General features: G+C 38.4%; 1 protein-coding gene across 3 annotated transcripts in view; it reads right to left on the reverse strand.

Annotated features, from left to right (window-relative positions):
- The window catches only part of RFX4 (regulatory factor X4), an 87,659-nt gene that overhangs the window by 14,067 nt on the left and 61,230 nt on the right, over nt 1-12,362 (reverse strand). For 2 of the 3 annotated variants that reach the window (XM_010410479.4, XM_010410481.4), the window contains 3 exons: nt 11,329-11,446; nt 6,565-6,684; nt 5,122-5,283 (listed from right to left, as the gene is read on the reverse strand). In XM_010410479.4, coding sequence (XP_010408781.1) covers nt 5,122-5,283; nt 6,565-6,684; nt 11,329-11,446 — 400 coding nt within the window. The remainder of the gene's footprint in view (nt 1-5,121; nt 5,284-6,564; nt 6,685-11,328; nt 11,447-12,362) is intronic. The other variant, XM_010410480.4, reaches the window with a different exon arrangement.

Below are 12,362 nucleotides of genomic sequence, written 5' to 3' on the forward strand. Positions count from 1 at the left end.
TACTCCCAGGTCTGTGTCCACTCCATGGCTTTGGGAAATGAAAAGCCTATTTCAGATGTGCATAGTTTTCTTCAGGTGTGTGTGATTTTATCTGGCAAAATCAGGCTTTTTTTTTTTTTTTTTTAATGGGAAATTCTGGGACTGGATGAAGGTATTCTGAGCTTCACAAGGTAAGTGCAACTTGAAATACTTCAGCAGGGTGTGATTTGGTGCTCTTACAATAGAAATCCTTGGATGTGTTATGGCCAAGAGTATTTGTGATAGGTCTGTTTTCACATGCCTGCGTTTTCTGCCACTGACTCTTGAATTTTCTGTCTTCATCTCCTCCCAATGCAAAGGACCACTGAGGTTCTCAAGACCCCAAGAAGAAAAGCTACCCCATGTTGCCATGGACAAGTAAGCATTCATGGTTCCTTGAATTGAGGAAAATGTTTAAGGAAGCCTGCCTTTACTAAAAGATACAGTCTAGGTGGAAGGGACCAAAAGTACTTATGCAGTTACCAAATAGCTTCATTTGAAAACAAGAGAGTTTTGAAAATATCAACAACTTGTCTACAGAATATTTTAATGAAACATTTCAATTTCAAAAGGTCAACATATTTTCCCAGTGTTATATTCCAAAAGAAAATTTGCAACTTTCTTTCAAAACAGGCCTAAATGCAAAAGGCAAAAACAAAGAGAAAAGAAAGAAGAACAACAAAGAGGGTGAAAAACCCGAAATACTTATTTTTAGGTAATATTATTGTTTGGTGTTTTCTTCCCACTTTTTCTGTTCACCATAAAACAAAAGTTTTACTTTGATCTGATTTTTTTTCCCCCAACAAAATAATTGGCCCTTGAGCCAAAAAACTCATGACCTTCCCAGCTCCAAGGAGAAGCAGTAATAACAGAGCTAAAAGATCCTTTGCCTTTTAACAAAGATAGTGATTTGACTGGCCTCAGACATTGTGACAATCTCTTTTTCTTTTTTTGGAAAATAGTGGGGATCTTATCATAGTCTGAGGAAAATTAGTAAGTCCAGGAGAGCAAGTTGTTTCATGTGCTCCCTGTGGGAAGTCAAATTCCTTGGATGAGAGATGCCAATCCTGGCATTCAAACCTAACTGGAAGCCAGCTCAGTTCAACTTTAAAATAAATGGTTGGAGAGTAACAAATTTTGTGCTTGTGCAGATGTCACAGAAACAAATGTAGAAAGTAGATCTTGCACTGGGAGAGCTGTGAGTATCTTTGTTTAATTCTCCTAACCAAGAAATGTCTGAGTACTACAGGATAGTACCTCACACAGCTGCTCAAGGGAACACCCCCCTTCTTTTGCCAGTTATGGTTTAGAAACAAAAGTTGGGCTTTACTCTGGATTTACAGAATGACAGAAAGCCATGCAAATGTTTTTTTTCAGAATGTTCTGGGGAACCTACAGTTGCCTCATCTCTTTTTACCTTTGTAGCAGGAATGCCATTATTTTCAGTGACCTAATTACAAAGACAGAGAGGAAGGGTGGAAGATGACAACAGATTTTCAGACTGTGTTTAAGTACATACCAGGTCAACCAGGATACTGCCAATGTTGGGGTGGGTGGAAAAGGAGGAATGAGTTAAGTCTGAAAGGTTTTCATAGCCACCTCTTAATACCTGCCTAGGTCCCAGTCTTATATGATTAATTTCCTCAGCTGGTTGCAGAACTGAACTTCAAGAGATGAAGTCTCTTTTAGATATGACTGAACCCAACTGAACTGCTTTTTTGAAATAAGCAAAAACAATAGTGATTGAGCAACAATTTGCTCTGCTTTGTGTTCTGAACATGCAGGGTTTGATTAAAATAGGGAAGTTCATTTATTATCACTTGTTTTTCTTTTCTCTTTAAAAAAAAAGTGATTTTGAGGATACTAACCAAGAGGCCATTTGACCTGTAGGGAAGCCAAATATAAATGGAACTGCTATTAGTCCAACAACAGCCCTGTTGTCATTGATGCCATCACGTACACCAGTGCAGAAAAACCCCAGAAGTTGCTTCATGATGCTGCATTTTATATCTGCTTTAGGCTGGAGCAAACGACCACCAAGACACAGTGAGACACTCCCAGCACTGTGCATTATGTTTGACAGCGAGCAGTACTGTCACCCTCAAGCAGTCAGAAATCCAGAGTCAGACCTCCATTCTGTCCCCACAAAACAGACAGATCACTTCACCTATAAAGCTTTAGACAAACACAAGCCCTTCCATTTGAAGGCAAGGATTGCCTTTTAAAATTGAAACCTGTGAGTTTTGCACTCTGCAGCTATGAGAATTAAACTCTGGTTGTTGAACAAGAGCTGATGTTCTCAAATACTCGTATGGGTCCAGGAGCTGAAGCTTTAGGAAAAGAACCAAAATGTTCTACTTCTACACACAAATATGGGAGGGCTAGATCTGTGCCAGTACTCCCAGAACTTTAATACCAAGCCCAGACTTGGAAGAACAATGACTTTTAATGACCATTGCTGACCTGAAGGCTTATTTCATGCATATATTTCTTAAAACTGAAGAGCAGACTCCACAGTTCACTAACATATTAGGAACTAGCAATTTAGAGTTCATTTTGTGTTGTCCAAAAACTATTGCATTGGCAATGAGTAATCAGAGCTTTAAGAGGGGCTTTAAGAGAGAACAGCATAGTCACCCATATAGCTATCACTTTTATTACAATATTGTCGCAGCTTGAACAATCATTAATCTGGCCTTTGTGATTTAGAAAGGATGGAAACTAATTAGCCTTTTAACTGTCTAGTAACCTAACAAAAAGTTTTAAATAAAATGTTAGTGGTGCCATGACAGATGTTCTACCACAGAGTGTGATACATAGGATTTACCTTTCTTTTGCTCAGTATCATGTAATTGCAACAGTTTAATTTGCTGGTTTTGTACTGACTCCTGACTGAAGCTAAAAAGGTTAAAATGCAAGTTTAATAGTTAACTTTTATTGCTAATGTCACAAGCAAGAAAGAGTTAATGATGCCTTAAATTGGGGAACTGAGAGCTAACAGTGACCAATGGAACTAGTTCTCAAGGTCTGCAAAGCATTTGTAGAATTTTACATTTACCTCATAAAAGACACATAAGAAAATCAATGGTGTATTTCAAATACATCTTTCCAGAACAGAGATTCCTGTTTCAAAATATTCTATGTAATGCCACAGATCTGTATGTAAACTAGTATGAGTATATGTAATACACCTTCAGCACTCCTATTTTAAAGTGTAGCAATTTCCTTTAGCTGAGACAGTTGTTATTTCATGTTGCTTTATGTGAATAAACACTGCATTCCACAGTGTAATGGTTCGCAAACTAAAAAGCAAACTAAAACCAGTCCATCTACATGATGAACATGGGAAACAGAAGCATTTCTAATTGCTCAAATTAAGAAAAAAGAAATAGCCACATATTCATATTTAATTTTAACCAGAGCATTACTTGCATTGACAAATTTGGCTTGTGCAAGACAAAAATGGTTTTCACACTCTCAAAAGCAAGACTGCACCAAACCATAAGAGTAAAATCCAATTCAACCGAACAAAAGCTTTTAAAACAACTTAAAAATGAAAAGCTGAGAAGAAAGAACTAAAATAATCAGAAATAGCTTTCTTGCTGAAAAAGTTCTAGTATGGGAACAATTGTGGTCTTTCAGTACCTGAAGGGAAAGATGGAAAGGGACTTCTTACAAAGACATGCAGTGACAGGACAAGGGCGAATGGCTTTTGGTTAACTGTTTTATGACATTTAGAGTTACGGTATCTGCAGCCTAAACACAAGTCCCTCAAATCTCCATTCCTGTCAATGGCCCTGGAGAACACAGTTCCCTTCTTTTCAGTCTTTTACTTCTGGGTACAGCCCTGCATCATACTTAGTTCTAGTTCTGGCATCACAACTATCCCACAATGCCTACAGGTCAAGTTCCAAGCAGCATCAATGTTTCAACAAGAGTCAAAGATCCTCACCACCTCCACTGTCACCTGAAATGAAGCTGCATGGTCACCTGCCCTGTCTAGGAATCATCTGTCTCTTGTCTACCTGTCCTGGTGGTAATAACTTCCTATTTCCCTCCTAAGTATTGTATTGCCTCCAACAGTGAAAAAGCTTAAGTTGTGATGTAGGGACAAATATTTTAAAATCTCTTTCCAACACAACATGCATTGTGCTTCCCTGTGGCGCCTTTGAAAACATGAAAAACATTTTTCAGAAAGATTTATTAGTTCTTTGGTCACTGCCAAATTCTCTAGTATGGTAAATCACCACTTTATGACATTCTTTCAAGAAGATTTTGTAACTTTTCTAGTACATCACAAAAGCGATAGTTTCCACATTCGGACTGTACATCCTATTCAATGAGGAGCAGCAAAGCTGGAATTTCACTGCCTGAAATGCCTTCTGAAAGTCACTCACATTTCTGCCTTTCTTTCCATGAGCTAAGGGAACACTGCCTTTTGATCATACAGACAGACTGTCCTGCCCACATCCAAAAGGTAATGAGTTTTACTCTAGAGCACAGAAGATGTTGGCCATTTATGCAGCCCAAACGAGAAGCTGGTTTTATGCTTATTGTTTTCTATCAATCCTACACACAAGTTTAAGCTGTCCCTGAAGTGCAGATTTTTTTTAATTTGTGGGCCCAGCAGAATACAACAACAGCATCAGTTGCCATAATAGAATATAATACTGAAAATAGGCTTCAAACATGTAATTCCTATCTCTAACATTGATAGATGAAAGTCATCAGCAATGTGTAAAACATTCCCAAGAGAAACTTGCACAGCTATTTAAACATATTTGGGTGTTAAATATGTTGAAAGATACCCATCTCCCACTTTACCAGCTAAGAATTCCTGAACCACCAGTGATTTGAGATTTTGCAAACCCCACTAAACCTAAAATACTTGGCACACTTCCTTCAGGGGTATAAAACATCCAAACATCAGATCTTTTTCCTGGTAGACTGCACATCACGTTTGGATACAGTGAGAACAGATTTTTGGCTTGGGAAGGCTTCTCATATCTTGCAAGCCAGCATATCGTGTTCTCAGGCTCAGTTTTAGGAGACCAAGTGCAAAAGCCACCTCCAAGCAGATTTATCTCTCAGAAGCCAACCTACCTGTAGTAGCTGTTATGCCACCATACTCTGGGGACTGGTTGCTGATGGGTGATGGGGCAGAGGGCACTTCCACGGAGGTGGCAGATTTAGCTGGGGAGAATGGTGCTGGGGAGGGAGTTGGAGCTGCTGGTTCACTCAGAATAATTTCTTCTCGTAATTCTGCTGCAGAATGAGAGAAAACCCATCAAACTTAGCTAAAGGTAGAGTCAAGGAACACCGAGAAACTAAAAAAAAAAAAAGAAATGCAAGCAGTTAAGAGCTCTGTAGCGTGTGTTTCGAGAAATACGTAGAAGGAACCACAAATCTTTGAAAGAAGTACTTCTATAACATTCACCATTACAACCTTCAGCATACCTGCAGAAGACCTCTTAAAGGAAAGTGCTATTTTTCCTGTTGCATAGGCAGGAAACCGGTGCATGGACAGCTTAAGGGTTATACTCCTAAAATGTACTATTATATAACTAAAATTAGGAGTCCAGTCTGAGTTAGGCATTCCTACACCTTCTAGAGACATTGGAAAGAAACAGGAGTCTCCGGGACATTCCTGTGGCTTCTGGCCATGATCTTCTTTCTTTCTTTGTTGACTGAAAAAGGAGGATATTCTGGATGGTTTTAGCTGCCAAAGGTATGTGGAAAATATGCAAGAATAAGCAACTTATTTGTCAAAAACCCAAGAGGCTATGGCAGGGCAATGAATTAAATTCAAGTCTTTCACCACACAGAAGATAGTACCCTAATCACTGAATTGCTTTTCTTCCCATAAATCGACAGGGTGACAAATTAAGCCACAGCTAAAATGGAGAATGAAACTTTCCAAATGTGACAGAGATGTTTAATTTGCCAAAATTAGTGGGAGATGCAAGGAAGGAAGATCACTGAGGACCCCCTATTACAAGGGGTTGCCTGGAGTAGAAAAACTTAAGGCAATGCCCACTTGCTTCTGTTCTGGCCAGGCAGCGTGGAGTGGAGCAGGACCAGAATCTCCTTCTGTACAGGCACTTAGGACATAAGTGTGCCAGAAAAAACAGCTTTGCCATTTGTCTTTTCTCCTGCTATCTCTTCCTCTTACTTAGACTGGTACAAATCTACTGATAGCAGTGAACTTGTTAACACTGAGTCCACTGAAATTCAATGGTGGCTTAGAAAGATTAACTAAGTTAAAAGGTTCAGGACAAAAATTTCTCACTGAAACACCAAATGAGTGCTTAGGAATGGGGTTTCAGACATCCAGAATGACGTTGTGAAGCAGGCAGTTCTCTTTCAGAATGTATTAACCAGGCATGCCTCCCAAATGATTTATTTCACACCATGATAGAAGTGAAAACCGCTTTGCTCCTGGATAAGCCTCAGCGGGTTAGATAAGGATAAAGATATGTCCTAACATAAAAAATAGAGAAGTCAATGGAATAAAACAACAAATAATGAATAAAAGAACAGACTCACCTGTGCTCCCTTCTCCCTTCATTGCCCTCATTAGCTCATTAGCTTTCTCCTGACAATGGAGTGATTCTAGCAGGTACAATACGTAGTCATCGAACATCAAGTGAATAAGGTGAAAAGACCCTGGTAATAAAGTGAACAAACAAAAAAAGCCATTGACTGTCTCAATACACTCATTAAACCAATTATTACAGTACTCAACACAAACAGCACTAAGTAAGACTGCTGCCATGTACTGAAGTATCTCTCTTACTCAAGGTAAGTGAGAAGAGAGGTCAAAGTAGAACCAGGGAGTAGCAAACTGTTCATTCCTGGATTTACACAGGCTTCTATGACCAGTTGTGGTTTAGGGTGCAAGAAGACTACCTAGCTGAAAGCTGGAACTTGATGGATTCTTCTTCTCCTACATTAGCACTGAATGTCAGTTTTGACAATTGCACTACAGTAGAATTGTTTCCTATTGTCTAAAGGACGTATCATTTTCTGGAATCTCAAATTGGCTGCCTTAGTGACATCCTGGTATGAATTTTCTGAACTACCTCCACAGAAAGGAAGTGAGTTGCTTCCCATAATTTATATATTACATATCAGGGATGGTGAAGAAATGTTTGCCCTAGATCACAAAGCACAAGAAAAAAAGATATGTAAGAAGACACCACAGATGCATTTTGGGGGGCAAAGTAAGAGGAGCAAAGCATCAGAGCTGAAACATTGTACAGTGCCCTCCTGAAAGGACTAACACCCATCTGCAGGGGGACACTGACAAGTATCAAGGTGGAGTTTGTTCAATTTATGCAATAGGCTCCATGACACAAAGTACCTGTAATAGCTCCAGACAGGACTTTATCATACAATGGATTTGGTTTTTTAAAGCTCCTTTGTTCAATTAGACTTGCACAGAATATTTAACAAATGTTCATTTAAGTCACTAAGTAATTCTGACAAGGACAAGTACAGTGAGGTTAAAATAATAGCTCATCCAGCAGCTAGCTTAAATCAGTGAAAAGTCATCATCTGAGATAGAAACAGAAATCAACTACTGCCAGACAAAAAAAACCCCAAAATACCTCATGTGGAGGTATTCCTTTGGAAATTCCCTTACTGCATTTGAGGAAAAATACTTGAGGGGAAAAGATCAAAAAATACTTTCATGGGGAAAAGATCAAACAAGTTTCAAATTCAATTGAATTTCATAATGACTGGTTTCTTCACAGGAAAGTTAGGTTTATCTTGAGATACTGGCTTTTATCACAATGAAGAATAATTACCCCTACTCCAGCTCCTGTACTCAAACATGCTGCTGTAGGGCAGAAGTGGTTTGAAAGACCCAATATCCTTATTCAATCCTAGCTGGCAATTCAGCTTTCAGAGCGACTCTGAGCACATTCTTTTTCTTTGTGACTCCGATGGTCTCTGTGTTTCATTCTCTCACTCCACGCCTGCATGGTTTTGTCGTCACTGATACAAGCTGGGCACACACCCTGGGAGGTGAACATGTGCCCCTGTGCTCTTGGGCAAGGCAGCGCAGAAACAGGATATACCTGACTGCAGCACCTTTGCTATGGGGAGGAAACCTCTGGCTGGTGAACCTGAAGAATCCAGTTCTTCATTTGTTTCATGTGACCAAGCAGATCAAAATGGTAACAAGTTTCCCCAGCCTTTCAAGGGTAAAAAGTGGGGATCTTCACTTAATTACTGCAGAGAACTTTTTTTCAAAAACCTTTTGGGCTCAAAGTCTTGTTAAATAAAGTCCTATTTGGTTTAGAAGTGCAATAAAGACAGCAGATATGGCTGATCATCTTGTTACTGACATAGGATTTCCCCAATGGAAACCTAGATATTCAAGAATCTCCACAAAATGCTCACTCTTCTCCTGACTACAGTTTTTTCAGTGGGAAGTTTCTATTGTCTCTAGTGCAGTTACTACTGATAAGTATCTTCAAGGTAAGAAAAACAGGCTAAAATGCTGACAAACTTCATGTAGTGGTATAAAGCTCAGCATATTTACTATTTTCCATCAAACTCCTTACTCAGCCTTCATTAAAAAAAGGAAAGTTGCTTGTAGTTTCATAAAAATATTTGGAAGTGCAAACTCTAAACACTGTAATGCTTGCAAGCAAACAAGAACCCAAGATCTGCCATTTTAAAAAAGTCTTTGTTTTTGGGGGGGTCTAATGCCTAATTTTGAAGACTTGGGGTTGGCAATACTGAATGCAGCATTTAAAAACACTCCAGTGCCCTTGTCACTCTTTTGAATTTCTCTCTTCCTCTCCTATTATTTCTCCCACTGTGTATTTTTAAGCTCTGCACAGAGTTTTTGAGCCCAGAATTTGCGTGAAAGACACCAGACAAACAAGGCTTTGGTACTGAATGCAATGAATGCAATATTTTTATATTTTTAAATAAGTCAGATGAAATGTAAGCTATAGAGTGAAACTGATATGAGGGCATGCATTTCAGCCTCACAGTGAATGGCTATTCAGCACAATGTACCAAAATTTATTCTGTGTTTGCAAGCTACTGTTTCTCACATGAAACTGCTGGGCTCTTTCAAGCCTATCTTTAAGTACTGAAATGGATCCATTTGTAGCCCACAAATCATTCACTTCTTTAGGAAAAGGTAAGAAGACAGTCAAGAGACTGTAGCTACAACGATAAATAGCATTTGGCTCTAATCTTCAGGGGTTAACAGAAATCATGGCAATGATTACCCAGCTGAGGCACAGCAAGTACCAGCATCTATTAGGAGATACAGCAATTACGTGTAAGTAGCAAAACAACAGTGAGATTTCCAGATCTGGAGAAAATCACGGAGTTTCTATTACTAATTAGTTACTTTATACACTGGGTGCATTACCCAAACATTGCCACCAACTGTGCCTTTGATATGCATAAGCAGGAAAGAGGGAGGCAGGGAGGGAGGCAGGCAGAGAGAAAAAGAGAGAGGGAGCAAGAGAGAGAGCAGCTTTTTAAATTTTTTCTGCCAGAGATTGTTTCAACCTGCCAATGTCACCATGCTTAAAAGCTTTGTGGAATCAAATCTTTGTGCCAGTCACTCCAGTGCCAGGTATTACCACTTCCTTCAATCAGATTTTGGAATCATCTGTTTCAAAGGTAAAAATGTGCTGTTCTGTACATAATAAAAATCCTATCATCTAACACATTATTTCACTTAAAAAAAAAAATTACACTGTGAGCATCTGAGTCTATATATTGTATGAAGTGGAAAAAATAATTAAAAAATCAGTCCGCTGAAAAAGTTCCCAATGCAGTAAAAATGCAAAACTTTTATCTAAGTTGAGAACAAAAGTATATATATGTAAATATTTAGAATAGTAAGTCAGTCTTTGTTTCTCTCCACAGAACTCAATATATACATAATTCTGAAAAGCTAGAAAGAACTGTGTAAATTCAGTGCAGAAGAGTTTCTGCAATCTAGCTCTGAGCTTTTTACATTCAGGGGTTATTTTTTTGGAACTTGCTCAACTCTAATTCACAGACAATGTATCAAATGACCTTGCAGTGAAAGAGTAGCATCATTAATGTAGATTATGATGAATTTGTGTCCATGGCTAAATAACATTTGTGACACTTGGATAGGGATATCCCAGGCTTCTGCCTGATAGGATAAGGATATGGTTTTGATATTCAAAACTTCAGGGCTCCTCCTGCCTCCACTAGCATCGCACCTGAACAGGTTTGTGTTTTTTGCTGAAAACACAGATTGAAATTGTAATCACCTTGGGGATGGTCACTATCCTGATGTCTAATGATGACTTACTAATACCTGTTTGGAAAACTCTTTTACAATGGAAATGAAAGTAGCTTCAGATTAAAAGATAAACATGTTATATAAATATATATTACATGAGATATAAATATATAAAACATATTATATAAATACCATATTGTATCTAACTGACAATTTATGCTATGAGGTGGTTCTAAAAGCGTAAGAGACATCAAAGCTCAGCCAGCAGAAAACCTTGCAGTTGTTCAATGTAATACCCATGTAAAACCACTCTTCATTGATCTTCTAGAAACATATTTGGAAAAATGTGCATTTATAAAAAGCATCTCTCATGCAAAGTCGGGTCCCAGGTGACTAAATGTTCACACTCACAACACACCAGTCTAGTCATTCTTGCTTTTAACTGATTTTAATCTGAACTGTTTGTATCCCAGGACAAAGCCCCATTTCAAACAGTGTAGAAAAGCAATGTGCTTTTTCATTTAAAATGTAAAAATCTATTTTTTCATCCTGTCTGACTTCTTAAGAAATGGAAGAGACTCTCTCCAGATTACAGAAGCACTCTCGCTTTGCAAAGACCAGTTTCAAATGCTATGTCCTTAAGAGGAGAGCTGGAAAAGTGTTTCACTGGAGAGCTTTTCATCCACTTCAGCACAAAGTCATCTCTCTTGGCTCAACACGTGGCCAGAGTGGTTTGGGTAAGCAGGCTCACTTTGCACTGAAGTGCATTAGGGAATGCTGCTGTAATGGACTCCTCCAGCTGCCCCATGACTGATCACTGCAGCTCCTAACAGCAAACAGAAGGAAGTAGCAACGTTTTCATCTCCCCTGGCTGCGCCTTGAAGACAGACATCTGTCTGAGCATTATTTCCAAATGTCAAGAGCCCCAGCCTATTTTTTTATAGAGCCCTGGACATGTGAAAACTGGTTATGTTTTCACTTAAAATGTACATTACAAGCTAGGACACAGCTTTCTTTGACTGTGACATGCAAATATTACAACAAAATCAAAGTACCAAAGCTGGGTGCACTGTGCAAAGTCATGTCCCGAATCACTCGAGTGCCAAAACAGGACCACATCAGGAGAAACTGCTGTGCTACTTTCTTCAAAGAGCCTTGTCTCTTGGCAGCTACCTGCAAGAAGACAGATGTGTCTGACATGGAGAAACTTTTATTTCTACCAGCAATACAGCTGAATGATGCATGTATCCACCTTCTTTTTTTATACTGAAAAACTACTTACCACCATCTTCACATTAAAATATATACTACAAATTTAAAAACCCAAACTCAAAGTGGCCTTAGACAAAAACCACCTTATAACCATGGACAGCCTTCAGAAAGAGGAAACAATGAAGTATTATTCAAGACTGGGTCTCCTTTACACATGATAAAAGGACTGCAAAAAATTGCTCTGATCTTCATCTTAACCTAAGTACTAACATGTTCATTCTTGCTTCTATTCAAGGAAGCAATTTATAATCAATAATGTTTGATCTACACTGAAAATTTATATTACTATTTCAAATAAGGTTTAATATTGAATATAAACTTTTTTGTTCCTTCTCATTTTTACTTTTGTGAATTCACTTAGTCATTTTACCAGGAAAAATACTTTCCAGAAAGCACACTTTAGGCATCAAGTCTTCAAAAATGTATTTATTATAGCCCTATATGTGTTAAAGAATTAGATTCACCCACTCTGCTATTAAAATTCATGTCAAGTTCTTCACTAAAATTAACAGCTCTGGCCAGAATTTCAAATTGCATTCCACTGACTAGAAGAGAAGTTCCCCAAAACAATCAAAGTATTCAAGTAATCTGGGGGATTATCTGTTGTTTTCTATACGGCTATTTTGTAGCAGAGAGAGAGGCAGCATATTTTGGTTTGTTTTGGTTTTACTTCTGAGCTCTAACAACTGGAATGAAGGGTTGAAACTCTAAAAGAACATCCTAATACAAAGAGGCAAGAGAAGTTAAAATAATCAGTTACATATTTTCATACTCTATGTAAAATAATTGTGATGCCGGATTGCTTTTGAAAATACAT

This window comes from Corvus cornix, chromosome 1A, assembly GCF_000738735.6.
Source record: "Corvus cornix cornix isolate S_Up_H32 chromosome 1A, ASM73873v5, whole genome shotgun sequence".
Lineage (NCBI taxonomy): Eukaryota > Metazoa > Chordata > Aves > Passeriformes > Corvidae > Corvus > Corvus cornix.